This window comes from Pholcus phalangioides, unplaced genomic scaffold (assembly GCF_987345545.1).
Source record: "Pholcus phalangioides strain wild (caught in Gottingen) unplaced genomic scaffold, Ppha-v1.0 ptg000022l_1, whole genome shotgun sequence".
Lineage (NCBI taxonomy): Eukaryota > Metazoa > Arthropoda > Arachnida > Araneae > Pholcidae > Pholcus > Pholcus phalangioides.
Window position 1 is genome coordinate 25,609,655 of NW_028301615.1, and position 26,969 is coordinate 25,636,623.

Below are 26,969 nucleotides of genomic sequence, written 5' to 3' on the forward strand. Positions count from 1 at the left end.
CTCCACAGTCCAGTTTGTCAACTCACTTCAACAATGCACACAGCAAATTATGAAGACAAGTTTTTTAAGAATGACGCTCTTTCGATACTACTTCCAAGAGCACAGTACAAAATGTGTAATTTAAAAGGTCCACTATAAACAAGTCAAGGTAGACCAGATAGTTTTACTGCATTGTCCATCCCTTTTTCAAAAGGATTTGTTTAAATTTTAACACTCAACACCAATGTAATTGTTTTTGACAAATGAAGCGCCTTCATTTCTAGCTCTTTCTGAGCATTGTAAATATTGTTTATGCCTCTGCAGGACAAAAACTAGAAAGTAGGACATTTTACCAAAAAGTAGGAGCCCTAGAGTAGTATATATACTACTCAGTATCATATACCTTATAGTGTAACAAAAATACTGCAAATTAACCCTTAGATGCATAGTCTCCCCCCCCCCCCCAATGTAAAAAAATATCTCCTAGGACAAAAATGACCCAGTTTATGCATCTAAGGGATAATAGAATTATCCTAATATTGACAAAAACGGACACGGTGCCCTCTGGCATATAGATACATGTTACAGATTTTAAATTTATGTTAAATCAAGACATCTGGATTCAATATCATCTGAGATGGTAAAGCATGAATGCAACCAGTTCAAACACATTTTTACATTTCATATTAAAATTATTGTTAGAAAGTAAAGCACCAAACAAGCATTTCTTGAATTTCATCTAGATGCACAAACAAGCAACACTAAATCAGATTATAGGAATGTGGTGGTCTGTAAATTCCATCCTATTGGAATATAGAAATAACAATAATCATGGTAACTGCTGTAACAAAATATAACACAAGATGAAAAATTATGTTTTGCAATTACATGTATGCAAATAAAGTTTTCATCACAGCAGCTGCTTAGATTTTTTTATATAATAAGCCCCAACACATTAACTGATTACTCGCCACAAATGAGAGAAGAAAAAAAAGGTAGAAAGCGTAGTGCTGGTAAAGAAAAACATCTCATTCGTGAAATACAAGATCTCAGCGAGCAATATTCATACATCATAATGTGATCAAACATACACAACTCGCGTGAACAAAGACGCAACATGGCAAAACCATATTGCATCTGCAATCAACAACAAATTGGTGGATGCATGCATGAAAAACCATGTCAGACATGGTTTCGATAGCGAAATATCGCATCTGGTTTATTCAACCAGAGTTTATATCCATCTGGAAGGTTGCTGTCTATCCTCTCTTGTATGTTTGACATATCGATGAAACGCCGGCCATCATGTAAGGAATTCAGAAGAACCATATCACTCTCAGATATCTCGAAATCAAAAACCTGCAAAATCAATGTGCATTGAAAAATGTTGTGTTTTTTCGAGCTAAATAACAAAACTAGAAACAGCGTAACTAATGAAATACTTATAGCCATTTAACATGTAAACTTACCTGTGAATTTTCTTTTACTCTACTGATGTTTGTAGACTTTGGAATAGTTACCACACCGTTCTGAAAAAGAAAGTGTCAGAATTGATTAAGAATGCAATTTCAAACTCTAATTTATCATACCTTATAAGGGCATTTTTTGTCAAACCCCCCCCCCCCCCCAACGAAGAGGACAACAGCTAGATGTGTTTCAGAACTATATCAAGTTCCTTCTTCAGTAGCTAAGAAAAAGTACAAAGATAGTGAAAAGGCAATATTACTCCATATAGCTGGAGTTACTCGCTGTTCAAGACAAGAATCTGGAAATTTTTTTTTTTTATTCTTCGTATGTGCCTTTTCGCTATCTTTCTTAGCTACTGAAGAAGGAACTTGGATATAGTTCTGAAATGCACCTAGCTGTTGTTCTCTTCGTATTTTGGGTTTACTGACGTTGGATTTTTATGTATATCATCATAATTCAGCATAGTCCATTGAACAATGAGGGAAAGTTTGCTTCACCAATAGCTTATGGAAGGGGTGCATAACCTCCGGCATGCAAAGGTGTTCTATCCGGCCGGCGAAAGGTGTTCTGGTAGAAAAGTATCAGTAGTGAAAGGTGCTGTCTGTATTTTCTTCATAAAAATCTTGGAAATCAAGACCCATACACACAAGGGCAACTCAAGAGAAAAATCTCTAACCATGCTGGACCTATTTTTGGCACCCAGACTACATTTTTTTAATCAAGAAAGGGTTTTTTTCCCTTTCAACTCGGAAAGTCAGGGAAAATGGGACATTTTATAAAAAAAAAGTTGGACAGCCAAAATTACGGAAACGTAACGTGAAATACAGGTCATATGGTCACCCTGTATATTCCAATTTGTGGCCTGTGGACAGAAAAGGTTGGGCACTCCTGGCTTATGGTATGAGTGCCCTCATGGCATTATGATTTATTCAGACGTATTCAGTAAACTCTTGGCTTCTTCATAACAACTCAGTATGCACCTATTGATAATTTTAGGCTCTGTTAGGTGTGAAGCCCTCAACAAAGTTTGGCAATGTTTCTGAGAGCCTGACATATACTTTGGCTCATTTCGCACAAACACAGGTGCAATCCCTCAAAAGTTTTTGTTTTTAAATCTGTCACATGCCCTGCCAGAAAAAACTGTTATATAGTCTTTCAGCTTCCAGAGCATTCCTGTCCGCAGCACCACACATAAGATGCTACATGTCCACTTGTCTATCACTTCTGCAATTCACAACAGAAACGATAATAAGGGGCAAAGATTAAAAAAACCAAACCGTTCAATGACAGCATCGTTCAGCAGTTCCCTACTTGAGCTACAGCCATGCATTTTATAATGAAAATTGCTTGTTTAGGTGTGTTCTCTCATTTTGTTATGACTTTTGCAATGAATTATAATAGTTTATATGAGCAATGAGATATCACTGCAATGAAGTTTGCAATGCAAGTTTTAAATGAGTAATGTTTCGTTACAGAAAAGAAAAAAAAAACTAATCCTTTTACTTAAAATAAAATAGAGTCATTTTTTCGATTTAATGATTTTTTTCCCCATCTAATTTTACCCTGCCCCTCTTTTATTTCCCATTAAAAAGAAAAAAGAAAGAAAAGAGAATTTTCAACTGACATTTTGATATAATTTGAATAAGTCACCTGAATGGACCAGCGAATGAGAACTTGGGCTGGAGTCCTACCACAGTGCTTTGCAACTCTGAGAATCGGTTGCTGGCTGAGCAATTTTCCTTTACCGAGAGGACAATATCCCTGCAAAATACATATATATATATATATATATATTATTTTATGCATTACACACCAAGAATGTGAAATCACAGAAACATGAAACGTTGTTTGCATTCAGCCAGTCGTGCAATGCTGCTTACTTCAATTTGAATCTTGTTTTCCTTGCAATATTTCCTCAGGTCCCGAGGATTCTGATACGGATGAAATTCTACCTGATTCACGTGTGGGACAACGGATGCTGTCGAGAGGAGTTTTTCCAAGTCCTCCATGCCGTAATTACTCACTCCGATTGCCTTGCACAATCCTGGAAAACAGACAAAGATAAATAAACGTCAGATGGTACAGTGAAACCTTGCTACTATGATACTCAATATAATGATACATCCCTCTACAATGATATTTTTTCAAGTCTTGTTCTGAGACTTGGAAAATGTCTATACTCTAATAAAGTGGCTGGAAAAATTGCAAAAAACAAAAAATCAAGGCACCAGAACAATCTTTTAGATGCCAAAAACTTTTTACCCAGAGAAAAAGGTTCAAAATAATGCTTTTTCTCTTTTTTTCAGTGCATAGTGAACCTCTTTGATGATGGCAGATATGCTGCTATAAATTTCAAACATTTTTTGCTGCTTCCAGCTTGCAATTTAGTAACTACAAGAGAATTTTAGATGCCAATACCAATATTTTAGTCGCCATGGTGGCCTGGTGTCTGGGATTTGTACAGCCTTGCTCTAATGTTGAACTGTTTGTGTGCTGCCTCTCTATACAACTATAATCCCTCTACAATGACATTTTTCCTTGGTCTGCAGAGTATCTTTATATCAAAGTTTTGGTGTACTTGTAATCCCCAATATCCCGAACAATATTTTCTAAAAAAACCGCTCAAAAACATTACAAAACAATGTTTTAATATATATTGAAAATTTCATCATTAATACAAAGTTGTAATAGGTGAAAGGTCGAAATTGATACATGCGAATACATTTTCTAAACAACTCAAGTTCTTCAATTGGTTATCAGGACACTATTTCTTAACATGTGGCTGGACAAATCCTAGGTACCAGGTCACTATGGAAACTAGAAAATCTATAGCACCTAAAATTTTCTAAATGGGTTGCTAAATTCAAGTAAATTTCTAAATTGTAGAGTAAAAGGTGGCATAAAATTTTCTGATGGAACATTATTTAGGACCGTTTTTCTAGAGCAAAATAACATGCTTAGCTCCTATGAAATTGGACTGCTGCCTAAATATTTTTCAATTTGTTGATCCCTGCATTAAACCCCATATAAAATGTCATATCTTTATTAATGAAGTAGGCTTTCTTCTGATTTTCAGCAGGTGTAAGCTAAGAGGTATAGGGAAAAGTGTTCCCCTGAAAAATTAACTTTACAAAATATTGAGCTTGTTGATGCTAAAATAAGTGGCTTTAAGGTCTGGACACACATATCCGCACCGTGCCAGGACCGTAGCTCGGGCGTCTGTTGACCGTGGCTCGGCTCGTTCCTCTTCAGACCACACCTTTTCGTGTGTTGCCCGTATCGCTGCCGTATGCTGACTACGAAGCTGTGTCGATTGCTTCAAGTCTTTAACACAGCCGGTTCGGTGTAATCAAAATGTTCAGTAAATTAATTAACAAGAGTGATTTGGCTATAATAACCCTAGCGTAAATTAACAATAATTAATTGTTCTAAACATTTCTGTAAATAATCTATACATGTATATAAATTTTTTATTTTGGATTGATCTCCGATAGATTTTTTGTATGTGACAAACCCGCAAAAAAGGATAGGATCTATTTAATGCAGCTGAAAATAAAAAGACGGCCATTTGCTTAGTTTGACTATATGCATTCTTGTTTATCGTTCGGAGAGAGGAGATTATTTACGGAGTGATAAAAGGGGAGAGAGAAAAAAAAAGTCATATAGAAATTAAAACAATCTGTGGGGGAGAGGGGTACTCTCTCTTCCTCACCTACACACTCGGTTTTTTTTTATTCAGAGTCAATGGCCATCATAAATATAATCATCTGTAGGGGCAGGTGGTGTCAAATTCTGTTAAACACCTCGGAGAAGTGTATCTAAGCTCAGTAGGAGCATATTGTAGTACGAAAGAGCGAGCATATCTTTTACTCTGTGTGTGTGTGTGTGTGTGTGTGTCTTCGCGGAATCTTCTAAACTGAAAATTGGCTCCTCTGCAGATGGCAAATGGATATTAAAATCAATAACAATTGGGGTGTTTAGTTTGCCGGGGCTTGATTCAATGATAAAGCCTCACCAGTATTCGATAGTAATTTAAAGCACTCATTGCCAAAGTTCCAGTCGCTGAAACACCTTTGTCAGATATTTAGCACAAAGGTGCTCGACTTTTTTGGAAGGTGTGGGCCACTTCATTGTTTTGAAATATTTCGCGGGCTTCTTAAGTTATCCAGAAATGAGTCTCGATCCTCCAAAATTATCTAAAAAGAAGTGGCACGTGCCGCTTAAGTGATCTGCAAGCGTGCCACGGGCCACTCGAGAGATCTGGAGATGTGCCACTAACCACTCAAATAGGATAATCTGAAAATGTATCACGATCCACTTAAGTGAACTGGAGGCGTGCCATTAGTCGCTCAAGTGATTTTGAAATGTGCTTGAGACCACTCGAGAGCCTTGTTTTGTTTTTTGTTGTCACGGGCCACATCAAATGCTTCCGAGGGCCGCATTTGGAGCACAGGACATGGGTTAAGCATTTATGGCTTAACATGCTGCATCTGATGTGAGTACCAAATTTAAAATGTCTCCTATATTTTCCCATAAGAAAAATCCCAAAAATTTTCGAACCGTTTTCTATTTATATATATAATTTATGTTAAAACTAAAACAATGATTCATTTATAGAGCATCGGAAATTAAACCCAGTTAGTTTTCCAAGTTTACATTATTATTTTAACAAAAATCTCCCAGGCAAAATTTCGTTATATGCTATGTGAAACATAATTTTAAACTTTGTTTTCCCATCAAAGTTGTGAAAATGTTTATCCATATGTTTTCTACACATTACGCTAGTACCACAGAAGCGAGGCCAGGTGCGTCTAAACAATTTTGGGGCACGAAAAATGTTTAGGACACCCCCTCTCTTTTAACACGATTTCATATATTTTGTGGGAAGAGGTAATGGGCATACTGAATATACACGAACGCTAAGAAATACCCCCATACAAAAAAAATAATAACTACACAAATGTGAATTAACACAAACATTAAGGAAAACTTTAGAATCGATGGATTAAAAATAATTGAAAGAAATTATTTCAGTACCAATGAAAATTCAGAATTAATGAAAGAAATAATTTAAGAATAGATTAAAATTTAGAATTAACGGAAGAAATAATTCCAGAACTATTGAAAATTCAGAATTAATAAAAGAAATAATGCAGAAATTGATTAAAATCAAGAAATAAATGGAATTAATAATTCAGCAATTGATGAAAATTGAGAAGCGACATAAAATAAATGAGCGCTCTCTCCTCTTTTATAAAAAAATCTGCGCTCTCTCTCTCCCCCGAGACCGCACCGTCACCGTAAAAATATAAAATAAACTAGTTGGTGACGGTGCGGACGCGGTGCGGTGACGGTGCGGATATGTGTGAACGGCTGTATTGCTTAGCAAAGAATTATTCTTTGACCGTGTGATGACCTACACTCGGCCGACGCACGTGTCGGGCACGGTGCGGATATGTGTGTCCAGACCTTTAAGGTGAGATATCTTGTCAATGACGCTTAAGACTCAACATTGAACACTTACAGAGTTTTTGCAGGGTAGTTTCCAAGGTAGAGTCCTTGTTCTAGGGAGGGGGTTCCACCTGCCTTATGAACTTGAATAGCTTTGAATCAGAAATAATCCATGCATTTTTATTATCCTTATAACCAAGAGTGGAATAATCTGCAAAATAGATTCTTCCTTGTTACCGAAAATTGGAAAAACCTGCTCAGGCCAATGGTGGCTTTGCACCAAATATGAAACCACCAGCGCGACATGGAGGTTATAAATCAGACTAGATTAAACTAATTCAAACAAGTTCGCCTTTTGCTGTTATATTGTTATCTCAAATGCAATACTGATTTTGCCTTTTTCTTTGCCAAATGCAGCCAAGGTCAGTATAATGCTACTATGTGAAAACAATATTCTTTATAGATTTGTGGCGCTGCGGTCGTTAACAGATAGCACGCTTCCAGGGAGGAAGAAAAGAAATCAGTTGTCATTCCATGTACTCAACAAGGTGTACTATCTTCTTTCGTATGAATAAATTTATTGTTTATTTCATGTGAGTTTGTGAAACCAAAGATTAATTGTGACAAAATGGACAAACTGAGTTGTTCCAAGTGAGTGTGCTCAAACACTGCACAACAGAAGCACTAACTTTTTTTCCTTAGGGCATACCTGTATGCTAAACAAGATTCTGCAAGGGATAACCTCCCAACTCCGCTAGTAGCTAATGACTAGGGCTAGGATTTCTATGATCTTGCATACTTTACTATTTTTGAATGAATGATTTTTAATAATTTTAAGCCACTATTTCATAATTTCAAGTCATTTTTTTTTTCACAATTTTCAAGCTTGTTATTTAGTGATTCCGTGGTATATACGTGGTAGTTAATTGTTGCTTGAACTAAAACTTCTAAGTCTATTAATGATTTTTAATAGACAAAATTAATACCATCTAAACTTTTTTGTATAAATGTCCCTTTTTTTCCCTGAGCATTCAATGAAGCCTATGAAAAATTAATTATTTACTGAAATCACTCAACACTTTTTTCAAAAATTGTGATAATTATGACTAAAAATATATATGTTTATATTACATACTCATCATGTTGAATTTTTTTTTTTTGGAAAATATTTTTGTCTAGTGCAATTTGCAATAGTGCTTCATTTCCCACAATTGGCGTTTGTTTTGTTTTGCAACAAGCCCTTGGCTGACTGGAAGCGTTCTGTGGTAAAGATTTTCATAATACTGCTTTCTACACTTTTCTTAAAATTCTTCAAGTTTGTGCTGCAGCAGCACCAATTATTCGGCGATGTACGTCACAGATTTTGGCATATTCTGCTTTTACGTTATAAAAATTCTAACCCTACTAACACACTCAAGAAAGTAAAGTACAGAAAGAAAAAAATGTTTTCACTCAAAAAAATCTCTGCACTGAATCTAGTTATACACACTTTGCACGAATAGCAGAGAGCGAAAACATATTTTCTTTCTGCACTGCAGCATGCCATAATACATGTAGCCCTAACTTATTTATGTTGTCAAAGTTGCATGTTACAGGATTTTACTACAAGTATTTCTCTAACTTTGACAGCGATATTTCATAATCTTATAACAGACCAAATCCAAGCTGATAAAAATTGCAAAGCTATTTACCTTCGTCGTAGAGAAGTTCTAAAGCTCTCCAAGTATCTTCCAGAGTTTTTTCTTTGTCATCACAAGACGATGGGCAGATGGGAAAATGCAGCATGAACAAATCTGAAAAAGTTCAAATCATCCATTAATACCATTTCATCATGGCAAAATGAAAAACTCATAGAGTGATGATTTTTTCCAGCAAGTCGTTTTATGCACAGATTGATTAAATAAATCTACGTTCATAAGCCCTTAATACAGATCAATGACTATATGCATTTAAGGTCTTAATACAAATACAACGCCACAACAGGCAAAATGCCCAACGAGGTGTCTGATAAAAAGATGCCCATAAAGATATGGATGTCATATATTTCAAAAATACAGCATACCAATTAAAAATGCAATTAACACGAATTATAAACAATATATACACATGATAAAATATTATACAACGCCCATAAAGAATACTTATGGTTGTCTTATTCTAAGAATGGATAGCTTCTCAATTTACCCCAACATGTTTATCGTATTTCTTTTTAAACGTGTCAATTGTGTTACAATTTACTACCTCCGGGGGTAAGCTATTCCATTTATTAACAACCCTATTAGAGAAAAATTCCCTGTGACACCATAACCTTGCATTGTCCCTCACCAATCAATACTGGTGTCGCCTAGTAAAAGCAGTCGATTGGCGGTGTACTAAAAGTTCATGGTCCATCTTATCCATCCCATTGAAAATTTTGAACACTTTGATCATATCTCCTCGACACCTGCGTTCATCCAATGTAAACATATCCCAAAAATGAAGTTTCTCTTCATAACTCAAGCCCTGTGTGCCAATAAGGACACGCGTAGCTCTTCTCTGCACCCCTTCAACCGAGTTTATGTCCCTCTGTAGGTATAGTCTCCAAAACCTTACAGCATACTCCAGTCCAGGACGAACTAAGCCTCGAAAAAGCGGAAGAATGACTTTAGGAGAACGCGAAGAGACCTTTTTCAAAATGAGACCAAGCACTCTATTCGTTTTTTTGACCACCGCTGAACTATGTTCAGAAAACCTAAGTCGCTTGTCAATGAGAATTCCCAAATCTGTGACCCTAGTTGCATCCGAGATAGTGACACCATTCAACTCGTAAGAGAACCGTGGGTTGTTCGAACCAAAATGAGCGACCATGCACTTATCAACGCTAAACGTCATGCTCCATTCATTTGCCCATGCTGCAATCCTGTTTAAGTTGGTCTGGAGCAACTCCTTATCGCTTTCATTCTCGATTACCGAATAATGAAGTTTTCTCCTCAAAGGAAAAAGAAAAAATGAGTTAAGCAAGTACAAAGAACTTCTTATAGTGGAGGTTATCCATTTATAAGATACAAAACTTGAAATGACCGCAGTAAATTCAAGTCATGAATCAGTAAATTTAATAAATGAGAAAGCTCTGCCATATAAATTAATTAAAAAAGGGCACTGCGAGTCAAAAAATGGGGGGGGGGGGGGAACCAATACATTAGGCAAAGATTCTAAAGCAAACTTTGAAAATACATAGCTACAATTACTTAAACATACATGCACCTAATACACATTCCTCTGCAGAATTTCAAACAAATCGGTACATGCCAGAATGTGTGTTCTGAGTTGTATGTGTAGCTCCTAAAGTACTTATATTGTCAGAGTTGTTCTTGTTTCGTGTTCTTGCTGGTACACAGCCATCTGCTTTCCAGATTTTGAAGTGAAGATGGTAAATGCTTGAATTTTCATGTTATGTAACTATCATGTTGTAGGTCTACCTGCTCTTTGTAAGGAGACTTTTTTAAATGGGAAACTGGCTTGCATTTACACCTTGAAGTTGGAAAACTGCAGAAAACAAACTTCAGCCGACCACCACCGTGCAATAAACGGGGTCAAAACACTGCAGCTCTCGCTGCCATCTAACAAGAAATAACTAACTCTATTAATAAATCCCAAACAGAAAAATATAACCCATGCTAAAATCTATTATTTAGAAAGCAAAAAAAAAAAAAAAAAACTGAATAACTACCAACTTTGCAGAATGAGAATTTTGAAGGTTTTCACACGGATCCAAATTCTCTGTGAGAAAATAAATATAAAAGGGATTTTTGAAAAACAATGTAGTGGTTTTTCATTAATAAAAGTAAAATTCTAGGGGTTTCCCCCTTTTCTAAAACCGTGGCATCATGCACGCATCACTGATTAACGCCAAAGTCATGAATTATCACCAACCAATAGGTTAAATTACCTGTCATTGCTGCTCTCAAATCAAGCAAAAAAATAATATACAACTCATCTCGCCAATTTAAGATGTCGCCAACTGACATTGGCTGTTTGGCAAATTTTGCCTTTCCCCCAAAAATAAAATTTGTGTTTTTTGTTTTTTTTTTTGCTTGAGGCAATTAGCAACAATAGTATTCTGTACTAAATTTTATTTTTACTGCAGTAAGCTATAATTTTGTTTCAACCTGTTTCTTTTTTGTTTTAAATACATTTACATAATGCTTGTGACGTCATTTCAGGGATTAAAATGAAAGCAACTGTCTTTTTTCAGGGTAAATTGCTCAGGAATAATTTTTTTTCCCCCAAAGTAAGGATTTTTTACAATCATGGTAGGAATTCGGGAGATATACAAATTTTTTAGGAATCTAGGAGATGGAGCGGAAATTTTCTGGGAGATTTGGCAGCTATGAAAATGTCACACAAAACTTTTTTTGCCACACTTTTGTAGAAAAAATTCCGATTTTCCTACGCATAATATATCCCTTCGACCGTTACGCATATTCAAAGAAAATCTTCTGAATCGGGCACACAATTTTACCAAAATCCTTTGAAAAACGGCAGGGCCTCTTGAGGTAAGACGATGCCTTCCCCCAGTTGTCAACAGTAGGGTGCCGGATTTTCACTGATAGGATTCCTCCCACCGCAACAATAAGGCCATAGGTATGAATAGCTCTTTTGTAAGTGGACGATAATAGCCTTACTGAGTGTAAAAAGTCCATGAAATTGAGGGAATAAGTTTTCCGTCAGTGAAAATTCTTCTTTCCATCTTTTTCTTTGACTTCACACAAAAGGATTCCCATTTATAGTGATTATAAAAATTACAGCAATATCAAAATCTGCTATACTTTGATATTCACATACATTCGATTAAAAATAATTAAATGACGTTTCACTAAGGATACATCTGATACGAATTCGTATACAAAAATGTATAACGAATAGCTATAATTTTCTGTAATAGAGAGGTGTCACATTTAAATTTTACAGTCAATTTTTAGCTCCAATCAGCGGCCAATTGTAGGTCTCACGGCCTATTTGACAATTTTTTTAAGTACTATAGCTTCGATGATTCTAATGAACTTTTATGAAAATTTTTACACCCCAGAATATGGATTAGTGTCCAACCTTGGGGGTCCCTTATGATTCTCATCATTTTTTTTCCATGCCATAAATTCACTTTGAAAGGGGCCCCGAGCGCAGGGCATGCTGTCTTAAATCACGAGCCCAACCAGTCACGGCCCAGAGGCTCGGGGTGCAGACAGGAGGGGGGCAAAAATAAAATCAGGTTAAAGTTTTCGAAAGTAAACACGTAGAGGGCCCACGATGCACTTAAGACGATCGTGCCTAGGGCCCTGCTTCAGGATGGGGGGGGGGGGGGGGGGGGATGCATTCAGAAGTTAAGTTGATTCTTCATAATTGAGTATTATTCAATTTTTCTATCTCAGTAGGCTGATACGAAGCTTTTGTGTGTCGGTTGCGGTGTTTATACGAAAACGTTTTTCTTTCTGGTCATCTTTCTAGAGAATTGAATATTTACAAGAAATTACAATACATTTTACTGAAATTTAAATCAAGATTATAATATGTAGTAAATGATTTTTTTCCCATTCAAATCATTATTTTCGATAATGAAATGAAACATATATATTTTTTTCACTTGTATGGAAAAATTCAAATCCATAAACAGAAACAAAAAAATCAGTATTATATGTGATATGCAAAGGCCTTTGTGGCAGTGCTCCTCAAAGTGTGCGTCGCGACAAGATGGAAGTATCGATAAATATCACCCTATTAATGCTTCGAAGTGATTCTGTTATGAATGCACATTACCTACTAAAATATCCCGGGGAGCCACCGATGAACCATGAGTGGGGCGAGGGAATTGCGAGTGACAAAAAAAATGTTCATCACTAATATAGTTGATACAGTACTTTGATTTTTGAAGAACCACCTCAAAGTGCGTAAATAAGCACACAAATCAATATCTTGAGCTCGCCACTATGCCGCGATGAACCTTCGGAGAATGCTATATGAGTACGCATCCATTGTTTGTGAGTGTGGGATTGGGGGCGGGGGAGTTCGTGCCCACGAGAGGTAGTCATCTCGCTTATCTGCCCTGACAACGAATTGTTCGTCCAGGCATACATTCGTTAGCCATCGAAAAAAAATTGTGACTCGGTGAAAACGTTCTAGAAGAAAGACACACAAAACACATCTTGATGTATGGGAGCCAACTGAATTAATATTCAATGAATAGAAAGGATTTGGTGGAAAATGAATCAATGAAACGAATCTGATGCTTCCATGCATATTACCGAAATTAACAAAGAAAACCAATATACGTTTCCACCTGTGGAGCAAAATATCTTTAGTACAGAACAATGCTGGGATTACCATTTACCTATTTTTGGTACAAAGTTTAGATAAGTGAAGAATTCACACTAAAAGGCGTGTATCGATCGTCTTGAAAAAAAAAAACAGTGTCGGATTATCTTTGCCATTGTCAAAAGTTACCTGTTATCAGGACTCAAGAATCAAGAGCTCATTCAACACTCCCAAAGAAGAAGGTGGGTTGGTTATTTTGGAAGTGTTGGTTCAATACGGATGAAAGTATTTAGGGGAAGGGGGGACGCGAGCATATAAATGAGTACGTATTAGTGAATAGTCTGAAAAAAAAAGAGGGGGAAGATATTTTTTTTCTTATCAAAAGTACGTTCGTAAATGAGGACAATACATGTCTATTAGTGAGAATATACAAATACAACACCACAACAGGCAAAACGCCAAGCGAGGTGGCTGAGAAAAAGATGCCCATAACAAATATGGATGTCATCTATTTCAAAAATAAAGCAACCAATTAAAAATGTATCGTCTCGTTTTTCTCAGTTCGATTTTATACTGTGTTTGCTAAAAGAAAACAAAAATGGGAGACATAATATGTGGCCCGACCAAAAATGAATAAGAAAATAATTTTTCGGACGAACAAAAATTAAATGCAAGAGATAATTTGTAGTTCTGTTGACGGGTAAAATAGGAATAAAAACCAGTATAGGGGCAGTAGTATACTCTGTACTGTATTTAAAATTAAATTGAAAATCAAATCGAAAATTACGTATCGACTATATGAATTGGGCAAAATGTTCCATGGATGTTCAAGATCAATTGTGAATATCGATTTCCTGTTCCTGACATCAGCACATCAAGCATTGGCCAGGGATTTCCAGCCACTTTGCGAAATAGCCGGTCTAAGCCCGAATCATTTCTGAAATTCAGACGGATTTTGGCCAAAACTCTTGGCCCATTCGCGAAGTGGCCGGCCCCGTCTCAAATCGGTCGCGATTCGGGATTTGGCAGTAACATGTATATAGGTGTACTCCTTATAGATCCTTTTTCTAAAAATCAACTGCATATATTCAAACTTTCAATTTTTTTCTCCATCTCTCGGTCATTTTACATGTATACATTATTTTATATGGTAATTTTTTTTAAATACCAAAGAAAGTTATTTTTTACTCTCTCTCTAAGGGGCTGTTCAAGTATTACGTAAGCAAATTTTTAGCCATTTTTGACCCCCTACCCCCCCCCTTGTCAGCAAAAGTAAGCAAAACGCGGACCCCCTCTCCCCCCCCCCCCTTGTCAGCAAAATTTTGTCATCAGCTCTGCCCCTCTGAATCCGAACGCATATTTCTGGGATCAGAGACGTACACGAGGGGGGGGGGCGTAGGGCGTTTCTCTCGTGCCCCTTTTCCACGATCAAAAATTTATTTTTTTAATGCAAACAAAGTTTTTTTTTTTAATTAAAATTTCGGAAGAAAATACCTTTATATGTTATTATAATCAATTTCTGTTAATTTCAATGTTATTTGAAGGCTATGAACTAAGAATTTATTTTTAATAAATTCATCGCGACCCACCCTCTAAGTCATATAATGATAAATCACATAAAGTTCCTTGGCCAGCGGACCAAATATAACCCTGGGGGTTACTTGATGAGGCCTGCCCTCTTCAAACCTAATTTTGTAAAAATGAACTAAACGGCACATTTACAGATCACTTAAGTGTTCCGTGGTACAATTTTCAGAACATTTAAGCAGCTCGTGGCATATTTTCAGAACACTTAAGCGATCCGTGACACATTTAGAGATCCCTTGAGTGACATGTGACGTAGTTTTAGAGCATTTAAGTGGCTCCCAGTGCGGTTCTACATCACTCAAATTACCCGCGGCACATTCTCAGATTATTTAAGTGATGCGTGGCACAGATCCAGAGCACTTAAGCGGCTCGAACACATTTCCAGAGCACTTAAGCGGCCCGGAGGACACATTTCCAGATCACTTGGATCCGCGAAACATTTAGAGATCACTAAAGTGGCTCTGTAGGGCACTTATCAATAGGAGGGATGTTACTTCAATTGCCCACAAACTATCGAAAGGTTTTTCTCGTTTTTGGGCACCGAGTAAGATGCCATTAAAAATATTTCATATTTTCATAAAAGGTGGTTGATGACGTAAGCATTATCCAAACCCCCCCCTCCCCCCTTGTGATCAAAAGTCAGCATATCGGAAACCCCCCCCCCATCGATGATGACGTAATACTTGAACGGCCCCTAATGTACAGTGTTGAAATATTTGATGTACATCAAATATTGCAACTTGTTTCGACACCTCTTATTATTTGGTGCCCTGTGCCATCGCACAGGTCACACTGCCCTAACACCCGCCATTGGCCTTATACTGTTCTGGTGGCCTCTGTATATCATTCACGGTATTGCATCGTCACCTTTACTTTATTGGCACAAAGGATCCGTGAAGCACAAAATATTTAGAATCCTGCTTATTTTATTTGTTTTAATTATATATATATATAGCATTTTATAGCACATTAAAATATATTGTAAAATGCGTCTATAATAATAATGAAAGAATGTTTTTGCTCTTCGCTGCTGACAACAAACACACAGCTCTCATACCAACTGATAAGAAAATTCCATTTACTTTTCAATACATGTTGTATAGACACTTATGGATAAGTCAATGAATAGAAGAATTCAGTATGTACTTGTGGGGGGTGTTATTTACAAAGGTTTTTGTGAAAGAGTTTATCTACTACAGAGGTACACACCTATCTGACATTTTCTTCTTCTTTCTCTCTCAATACACGGCTAGTCACATACAAATACGGATGTAAAAAACCTTATCCAATTTAAAAAGAATTCCAATTATCCTATTATTCTTGGAATCCGAAATTTTCTTTCAGCACTGTACATGAAACGTCGTTTGATATACAGTGTTGTGTAATATTAATTAATTGCATCTCAATATTCCTCATTCTCATATTATTTTGCTAAAATTAATGTTACTGTAAATAGAAAAGGTAAATTTTTGTATGAATTTTTACTTCATAAGGCATAGTCATTTTTTATAGAGCATTTTGTATCAGTTTTCATGTCCTGAAAATCCTAGCCTTAATTATAAGCATACTTGCCAACTACTATGGAATTTACGTAGTTTCTACGGATTTCCACCACAAAATATGAAACTACTGTGAAAATCGTGAAAAATTATACATGGTTGTTTTAGAAACTTCTTTTGTTCAAGGATTTCCTTGAACTCCATTATCCTATCGTGTATAAAATGACGTCACACAAAGAATAAATATCAAATTAATAACAAATCAAAAAGGTGCGGTTTACACTAAGATAACTTATCGTGCAGGCGGGTAACTAGGCTGGGGCGACCGGGGCCCTCTTTGAACTTCCTCCTTGAGAGAGAACACACATTACTATTATTATATTTTTTATAACAAGCTGCAACATTCCCTCCGTTATATTTATTACCTCATCATAATATTATAAATTATATTGCAATTGTAAATCCTATAATTATTTTGATACAGTAATACCCCAACTTACGCTACCACGAGTGGCGTGATCTTCTATGAAAAGTTGCAAGTTGCATGTTCTGATATATTCAAACTTAATCACGGTCTTAATGCTGAGATAGTAGAATATGTTAAACAAAAATCAAGAAAGAGTTGTTTTATTCGATCAGAACACCATATGTAATGAAACTACGTCGATTTCTGGGAGGCTACAGTATATAAAGATGAAAAATTTGCAGTGATTTAGAAATTAAATCTCAAGGGTTTTATGATACCAGCCATTTTTCTGTTAAAAAGTCATAATATTCAACACACCCGGTAAAACGGGAGGGGGGAGGGGGTTCAAAAGGGAGACTATTTTTAAGGTTACAAAATGAAAAAGAAAATATATTTTTTCCCACAATGTAAATGCAAAAAACATTTTGTTTGCTAATTGATCATCATAGTGCACCTCCCGGAAAGAAATGCTAATTACGGACCTGGGGGGAAGATGAAACAAGTAAGGTGTAACGGACCAGAGGTGTGCCAAAATGGATGTTGTCGGGCTGGCCGAATTTATGGCTGCAGCCCTGACTGAATTAACCTACTTATTCAATTCTTGAATGATTCTCGAACTCTCAAGAATCATTTAAGAAATATTATCAAAGAAGTATTACAAAAAATATTATTACAATTATTCAAGAAATAATAATTTTTAGAGAAAGAAATCTTGATATTTAATTTCCAAAGAAAGTTAATTTTAAAAGTTTAAAATTTTGAACTTGTCAGACCTATTGCTGTATTTAACAAGTGCAATCAATTATATTACGATGTTTCCGAAGTTCTTTGGGAATATTAAGAAAAAGTGCTCTTCACGCAAGAAAAAAAAATTAGTTTTCTTGAACGCACAGTCATAACCACACACACCCGCACAGAGATTTCGCTATTCAAGTTCTTATGTGTGTTCTCTATTATAGTACATAATAGAGAACACAGTGTCCTTTATTCATGTCTGCTTGCTGTATTATGTGCCAGTAAAGAGCATCCTACAATGAGATCAGCATTACTGAATGCAGAGGGAGGAGCTCGTCAAACAGCATGGGTGACAAGTCTCAGACAAAGCAACTAGGGGAAAGCACTGGCCTAACCAGGACGCGTTGACGCGTCCTCGCCCGTTTTCGAGAGAATTTTTTGGTCGCGTCAACACGTCCTTGCCCGTTTTCGAAGGAATTTTCATGACGCGTCAACACGTCTTCGACGATTGAAGGGATATATAACATCTATAATTCTTTCAAAAATTATTTTTTATAAATCAATTTTTCAAATATTTATTTCCATTCCAACGAGCTGTGGGGGGCTGCAGAGAAGAGACAGCAGTACATGGACCAAGAAATACTAATGGTTTTTTTTTATATATAATCCACAGATTATACGCAGGAAAACATGGTTAGTTCATGTTGTAAAGCAGTTTTGGACCAAATGGCACATCCTAGAAGTTAAAGAACCATGTATTTTCTCTGTCTCTATGATCTCATCTAACCGCTTTCTCTTTCTAAAACTGGAACCCATGAATAATGAGCACTCAATTTGTTGTTACTGACAACATTCAGCAAATGTGCAACAGCAGTACTTCGAGGTGTATCTTCAAATGAATATGCAGTCAGTTTCAGAAACTAGTACAACAGCACCTTCAATGTATATAGCTGCATATGATGATTTTGTATATTTTGAAGAATATTAAATGTTATTTTCATTCTCATTATTGGTACAGTAATAGAACACTTTTTAGACAGACACTGCATATGAATGGGAATTAGTTATTGGCATGAATTTGAATCACCATGACAATATGGTAGGACCTCACTATAATGGACAGCTAAACAATTGCAAAAAAAATTTAAATTTTTATCTAACGAGTTCAAATTTTATTTAAAGTATTTTAAAAAGCATTTCCAATCAAGCGATTAAATATCAATCGGTTTGTTTTGCGTAAACCTTGATGCTGTGACATATATCTAAACCTGTTTTTTTTTCTCTCTACGTCACCTTCTCCTCTCACCCTCCACGCCATGCAAGAAGGAAAATATATAAAACGGGAAGATCTTTCTGGTCGATTTGATTAAAATTTGAGTTTTGATGAAATAAAGATGATGGAAAATGAGTGTTTTCCTCATATAATGATGCATGACTCATACTGCTCACCAGCCAGAAAAATTAGGATTAATGCAGTATATATGTAAGCATCTTTTTCAATTTCACCTGTTGAATTGACCTTGTTGTCTTCATATGTGATGTATAATAAACACTTTTTATAGCTGACTACTGTAAACCCTGCAGCATTACACCTCTATAACAATTACAGTGGAACTTGTTTGATTCGATTATGGTTAATTTCAATTTTGGATAACTTGAACTTTTATGAATTACCCTTGGGTTTCCCCCCCCCCCTCCAATTCAATGCTAAAATGTCTTCTTTAATTCAAAATTTTTTTAATTGTTTACGATAATTTTAAGTTGGAGGAGAAAACCCCTGATTTAGTATGAGCAAATTTAGTTTGAAAAAACTCTACAAGAAGTCAGGCTTTGTTTTTCTTGACCAAGTTGTTCAGAACAGCAACTCTTATAGTCTAATAAGAAATTGAGAAAATTCAGCTTTCCTTCTACTCTTTCTTTGATAATTTATAATGTCCATTTTAACTTTAGCTGGAGTGCATTGAGAATGTGTACCACTTGATAATGATAATGTTGTTCAACCTATGGATTCTCAAAATCTGAATCCTTATACAGTCAAAGTACAAATTGTAATACGTTAATGAAAGCAATATTGCCTTAATAGCATGAGAATGATAAGCAAAATTTTGAAAACAGTTTCATAAAACATGATCATGAACTGTTTCCGTAAATCAGGGTTTGAGAATGATCAAAAAATTCTGCAATGATGTTGATTCCAAAACAGTAACTAAGATAAACTGTTATAATTATAAATTATTAAAATTTGAGAAATAATTTTGTAACTGATAATAAAATTTTAATAATTCATAATTATTGTCCCATGTGAATTTTAATGATTAAGTTGCAATTTCCAGAATAGATTAACTGGATAATTCAAACTTTTTTCGAGTGACTTTGGAATTCAAATTAACCAAGTTCGACTGTATTTGTTATAAACCAGTAATTTGTCATTACAACAGACAACCTTCAACCCTGATCAGTCCGTTATAATGAGGGTCTACTGTACTTACCAATATACTCCGATCCAAGACGATTCAGAGATCCATGAAAAGACTTTTTTGCTGAAGAGAAACCATAGTCTCTGGGCCAAAGTTTTGTTGTCAAAAATATGTCTTCACGATCAATTCCAGATAGCTACATCAAAGAAATCACAAACAATTATAAAAATAATAAGTGTTTGGGGTTGAGCAATTAAAAATACCCATATTGTAATTTTATCTGATGTAATGTAAATAGATGCACAAATCAATCTTTGCTACTGAAACTACAGCGATAATCACCTTAAAAAATTATGTTTCAATTAATTACTAAAGGTTTCAATGGACACTGAATAGGCCAGGGGTTGCCAACTTCTCTCTGTTCGAGGGCCAACTAACGAGCTAATGGTCAGCTACTGCATTGTGGATCACACCAGTGGCCGCACCAGTAAAATGACCTGGAAAACTTGCAGATTTGTCTCAATCATAAGTAATATGGTGAAACACAGGCGATTCAGTCACTAAACGTTTATCCTTTACTTCTTCATAAAACTGACACATATTGATTGTTTAACTGGTTGAGTTCCAGTTGTGTTCAAAAAGGCAGGTGAGAACATTGTAAATTATTTTCGTTCTAGAAATAAAGTCTGAAGTTCAATCAATAGCTCAAGTGATAACTATAAATTCACTTTAATACACAGAATTTTCACTTAGTCAAGTGAAAACTCACTTAGGGATAGCACGAAATTAACTCGCTCGCCACATGTGGTCATTATAATGAGCTTCAACTGTATAACATGAGAGATATTGTATTTGGATAAATAAAAATGTTATCTTACACTTATTGCACTCTTAATATACTCTTCACAGCCATATCGTTTAGCAGTGTCAATCAGCTTGTACTGGCATGTTTTCAAAGCGTAGACAACAGCTTCTTGTGAATATCCTCCACTATGGGAAGTTCCTTGAAATACAGTTAAACTAAGTTAATACAAACACAGTAAGAAAAAAGGTAGACACACAATGAAGCATAGATAATTTCATTCGGTACTGGTCGGTCATATGGAAGACCATTGGCACAATTTTCAAATTGTCATCATTTAACACGCTTTCCATGGTAATCATTACTATTTCACACACACAACTTGGGATTTAAGCTGCACTTCTTTAACACTAGAAGGACCACAACAGCAAGCATCTGAGCTGTACAACAGCTGTACCAGAAAAAAGACAGCTATGTCAGGTCTGGCTATGCAGTAACAAAACAAGCAATATATTTTCAATGCGTAAAATAAGTTTCTAATGTAACAAAATATTGAAAAGTGTAAAAAACATGATGTGCGAATACAATTGCAATTATGTTTAGAATGTAAATATTTTTTTAATAACAGCTAAGCAACTAGGAACTTTTAGAGGTAGGGACCACCCTCTTCAAACCTGAGCCAAAACTGATTAACAAAAATGAAAAAATTGAAAGAATTGAAAAATGTTTTTCAATTGATTTGTGTTTATTGTACCTTAAAATGGCCTTTGAAAAGAAAAAAATATATACAATTAATTAATTAGTTTTCATTTTTAATGATTCTTTTTTTTAAATTGACTTGAGATATGCATAACAGTGCTTAATTTTAATTAATTAGGTACCGTTAGTTAACATGGTTCATACTCCTTGAAAGTAAAAACATTCAAGGACTATTCAAGCGATTTTCCAGGCAAAATTTTAAAATTCATATCATGGTAGATAAAGATCATGATTAAAAAATAATAATTAAATTACTTAGATTTTTTAATTTATGTTCAACATTCACTCATTTTTAATTTCATGTTTGAAATGCTAATTTTATTAGAGATATTTATAATTTTTAAAAACAATTATAATTCTAATGTAATTTTGTAATAGTGTACATTCCAACTTATAGACAATGTCTACAAGTTCTAAAGGTCTTACTTTTAGAAAAAAGCCATTGTAGTTTAGAATGCAAATAATCATATTTCTAGGGTGACTATATGACCATGGACATTCCCATATTTTCATATAATTTTGGTCATCTCAACTGAAAATGCCCTATTATACTCCACATATTTTCAACAAAGCCTATTGAAATTTTTACTCTTTATTGAAATTAAGTATTAAAATTTCATTTCCTCAATCCTATAAATTATATTCTGGTAATTATGACTTTAAATCTTGTCATATTAACGTTTTTCACCCCATAGAATTCATTTAAATCGACTGCTTCATTTTGTGATTTGGTGTTTTTTTGGCAAGTTAGGAATACTTGGTAACTTTGCTCACCTTTGGCATCATTTTTGGTGGGAATGAGTGATTTTCCCGTATTTTGATCGAGGAAATGTCAGCCCATATATATATGCAACTGACATTCATTAATTCAATAGTTTAAAATATTTTGAAGCACTATCTCAAGCGCGGCATTTTACTGCTAGATTTTAGGCAACATCTTTTTAAGCATAGAAATACCTCGGGTATGTATGGGTGACCATATGTCCTGTTTTGAACATTGTCCCTCCTTAATCATTCTATGATTGTTGCTCTACACATTTTCACCGCAGTGGAATATGGTTTAGAGGGGGATTCAGTTGAAAGGGGGACGAAAATTGATAGAAGAAATTCACGCAAAAAAAATTTTTTCACAAGCACTTACAAGCACTTGAAAATAATTATTTTTTCAAGGAGACTGCAATGATTTTTCAAGGACTTTTAAAGACTAATGAACTTTGTTTTTTCAAGGATATTTGAGAACTGTACGAACCCTGGTTAAGCCATTAAAGACAACTTTCATTTTTCAAAAGAAAAAACACTGAGTGGGAACCACTCATACCATTTATTTGTGAAAAAAAAATTGAAATTTCAGATGGCCAATTTTTTTACCAACCGGCGTTAATCAGTTAATTAGATACCCTGACGCAATTCACCTGATACCCTCACAAAAATTCAAGTAGACTTCATGTAAAAAATGGGAAAATTCTTCTGGGACATTCTTGCCAAAGAGTCGGGACGGCGAGGGGGGGGGACAAAAAAAATGGGGCTGTGCCGGGACGTATGGTCACCCAAATCAAAAGGAAAATAAATGAAAAAAAAAATTTTTTAATCAATTCAAATCTGAATTCTGCCGATAAAAGGTTTAAAACCGTTTAAAAATAGTTACACATATATGTGCCTCTAGAGTAAAACGGTTAAGAATAAAAAGTAATTATAAAATTTATTTGAAAAACTCAGGAGTTTTACATTGCATTGCTTACCTACATTCATATTAAATGTAATTAAATTACATTCATATTAAATGTATATTAAATGTATATTAAATTACATTCATATTAAATGTATATTAAATGTATATTAAATTACATTCATATTAAATGTATATTAAATTACATTCATATTAAATGTATATTAAATGTATATTAAATTACATTCATATTAAATGTATATTAAATTACATTCATATTAAATGTATATTAAATTACATTCATATTAAATGTATATTAAATTACATTCATATTAAATGTATATTAAATGTATATTAAATTACATTCATATTAAATGTATATTAAATTACATTCATATTAAATGTATATTAAATTACATTCATATTAAATGTATATTAAATTACATTCATATTAAATTTCTTAAACATTTACAAAAAACTAACAAAAATCAAGATATTATAGTGAAAATCAACCTCTGGTCATTTTGACCAGTATCGGTCCTTCTGGACCAGTGATTCCCAACGTGGGGGCAATGGAATGTTCCAGGGGGGACGGTAGAAGCTACGAGTATAACATAGGATCCTATGGGTTAGATTGCGTGGGGAGGGGGAGTGATGGGAGAAAAAAATTCCTGAAGAAGGGGCGATAGGACAAAAAAGGAAACTGTTTCAGACTTAAATACTCTTGCATAAGACATGTCTGGATTTTTCTTCTCCAATGACCGACCAGCACCTATCATTTCTTTTATTATTCGGCTCATTAAAAAACACACGTACAACACAAAGAAGTTACCTAATCCTAGAATGGGCATCTTCACACCATTTTTAAGCTCTATTTCTCTCTGACTAGAACCTCCTTTGGATGTTGTCCCAGGCATTTTAGAGCTGATATATGCCTATATAATTCTGAAATACAAAATTTTACACATAAATGTTGAGACTAATAAATATAAAGAAAATAAAACAACAAACCACACCACTGAATGTGGAGTTTCTTGTACAGATTTGGCTAACAAATGTTTTAGTTGAAATGGATCAGGAATTTCAACATAGCATTCCTTCATCGTGAGCGCCTAACGTATTTTTTGATTTATAGAAAAAATATCTTTATTTTTGCCATTTCTTAAAAAATATATATGCTTGGCATTTTTAGAAGTGCCAAGCCCTGGATTATACTGCTACACCACAAATAAGCCTCACCTATATATTCCCTCTGCCTAACTTCTAACGAATTGGCACATGTTGGTGTTAACCTAATATGTGTTGTTGTGAACCTAACATGAAATTTGTTATGTGTAGTGCTGCTATGCCCCATCAATTTTCCTAACTATAAGTGAATTGTAATGATTGAATAATTATACCCTTGCAGGCCTGTTGCTCTCTGTGGCATGACTTTTTAATGTGGAGATTAGCTTTCATTCAAAACTCAAAGTTTGAACCCATAGAGAACAAACTTCAGCCATGTGGATTATACTATATTCTCGCCAATTAAAGTGATCACATATCAGATAAAATAATAGCAGTAAATTCCCAATACACCCCTATTTGGCAAAAAAATTTTTTTAATCACCAGATCCACTCTCAGAATTTCACATAAAGATGGAGTTAAGGCTCTATAAACTGCAACTAAATACATTGAGCAACAAGAAGCGACTACAGGAACCAACATAATGATGCAAAAATGACGAGACTTGGCTGCGAAGAAAAGACACTCGTAAGGAAAGCTGACTACGATCAAAAATTTCTTAAAACCATTACAGGACTGAACTTTTTAAGTACCGTATTTAACTTCAGCATATTCAATAACTGTAGTTATTTTATTTATTAATTTTATTAATTTTTTACTGTTGTTCAGTTGCAAAACATGATTATTAGGTTTGTAATGTGTAAAATTATAACACTTTAACGTTTAACAGGCTTTTTCCTAACTCCTCCCTATCATCCGATATTTTCACTTATCCGACATTCTGTTGGCCCGTTTATGTCAGATAAGCGAGACTACTGTATACATATTTGAATATATATACGCTGCGACCCCGCTCCCCCCGTATTCGTAGTATCCATATTTGCGGGTTTTTTTCCTTAATTGGAAAAACAATTTTTGGCAGCCCATACACAAATCGTCATTCATGTGTTTTATTTACAAAATTTTAGTTGGACATCTTTAGGATGACTCATTTATAGATGACTCCCTAATGCCTGCCATTAATGTCATCACTTAGAGCCATGGCAGCTCTTAAGAGAGGAAACAGTCAACTTGGGTTGGATTAACCTTTAGCCACAATGTGCGCTCCAGGGCACAACCAGTTCTACGGAGAGCCAATTGAAGAGATTTAAGACATTGTCACGTTAGCAAAACAGGTGGGTGGAAAAGGGTTCAATGGATGTAGAAGAAGTTGATTAGCTGATTAATAGCAATTCAGAGGCATTGACAGAGGTGGAATTAATGCAGCTGACTGCACTTGAAACTGAAGCGATACCAGATGAAGAATATCAAGATAAAGTGGAAGTTCACCATGAGTAAGGGTCACCATAGCGGAAGGGTTTTGCAAGTTCAAATCAGCAATAGATTATTTTCATGACAAATCTTTTGATGTTATGTTCTTCACATGTAGAAAAATTTTGTAGAGGAAGCCTTGTCCACATACTCCAACATGCTTGACGATATGAAAAACTGCACAATGTTCTTTAAGACAGCATTGCCAACACAATCGCTACCTCCTCTTTTACATTCCCTTCTACCCTATGCATCAACCTGCTCTTCTCATGATGTTCAATAAACGAGGTATAAATTGATTTCAGTTATTTGCGGATTTTCCATATTTGTGGCCGTCCCCGAAACATAACCCCCGCGAATACGGGAGGCACACTGTATATATATATATATATACCAATTCCAGTGTATTCTCTAAAGCTGGGGGGGGGGGACAAATGACGGGTCTGATTACATGCTATTATATTCTCCCGAAATAAAAAAAGTCGTCAATGTTCAAAAAATAATTTATCAAAATTAAACATTATAGCACCATGTGAAAAAACAATACTTATTACCTACGGAAATCACCAAGATGTTTTTTTATTGACTGAGCTTGAGAGCTTTGTGACATCTGTTATGAGCACGTGTACATCAGCCAATAGTAAACAATCAGTTTATAAATCTGCAAGCCGAGATAAAAGGAAAAGGCACGGATCCGATCCGTGTTTTTTATCAACCTCTAAAGTTATAAATAATACGTGGGGGAAGGGAATAAAAATATAAAATAACAATGAACGGGGCTGTCATTCACCTTCACACAATCGCTCCGAACAAAACAATAAAGATTGAATAGCACATGCACACGGCGTGAGAAATGAACCGTCAGAACGTAATCGTGACGTAACTACATACAATTGTCAAAAATGAAACAACATAAAAAAAATCACCTGAAAAACTGAAATATTCGGTGGAGCTGGAGAAACCGTCGTGAAACCCCAAAGGCATCGAATGGCCTCCTTCCGGCGCCCTAATTTCAATTACTTTCTTACTAATAATTTTCTTCTCGATCGGACTCCACTAATTTCCAGATGCTTTTGGCGATCAGAGACGGTCGGCCTTGACCGCGAAGAAAGAGAAAAATCGTCAAGGTCACCTTGCAGGAGGTTCAAGACAAGGCCGCGTGGAGTTTTTTATTATTATCGACTATAAGACCCGCAATTGACAGTAAATTCCTAATACGGTGAAACCTGTATAAAACGGAAGCTCATGAGACAGGTTTCTGTTCCACAGCCGTATGAAACGGAAACATGAAAAAAAGCTTATGTATCGTCGAGCTTA

General features: G+C 35.2%; 1 protein-coding gene across 2 annotated transcripts; it reads right to left on the reverse strand.

Moving 5' to 3' along the window:
• On the reverse strand, nt 1-26,772 carry LOC149070077 (putative oxidoreductase ZK1290.5). Of its 2 annotated transcripts, none has more exons than XM_089249722.1 (9): nt 26,579-26,772; nt 23,949-24,061; nt 20,768-20,892; nt 19,962-20,085; nt 8,589-8,690; nt 3,327-3,490; nt 3,097-3,207; nt 1,449-1,508; nt 1-1,338 (listed from the first exon to the last, which is right to left on the reverse strand). In XM_089249722.1, exons 2-9 carry the CDS (start codon nt 24,031-24,033, stop codon nt 1,162-1,164), a joined length of 948 nt encoding a protein of 315 aa, XP_089105848.1. In that variant the 5' UTR covers nt 24,034-24,061; nt 26,579-26,772; the 3' UTR covers nt 1-1,161. The 2 variants fall into 2 exon arrangements, with proteins under 2 accessions (XP_089105848.1, XP_089105849.1); XM_089249723.1 differs by having other exon boundaries at nt 3,071-3,207; nt 26,579-26,750.
• Nucleotides 26,773-26,969: the final 197 nt, after the last annotated feature.

What these genes read in the sequence shown, in the direction of transcription:
- LOC149070077 (XM_089249722.1), bottom strand. Translation starts at nt 24,033, where the DNA reads ATGCCTGGGACAACATCCAAAGGAGGTTCTAGTCAGAGAGAAATAGAG. An exon ending in ATATTAAGAGTGCAATAAGT is followed by an intron (nt 20,086 to 20,767) that starts GTAAGATAACAT and finishes TCTTTGATGTAG; the next exon opens with CTATCTGGAATTGATCGTGA. An exon ending in AGAACTTCTCTACGACGAAG is followed by an intron (nt 3,491 to 8,588) that starts GTAAATAGCTTT and finishes TCTGTTTTCCAG; the next exon opens with GATTGTGCAAGGCAATCGGA.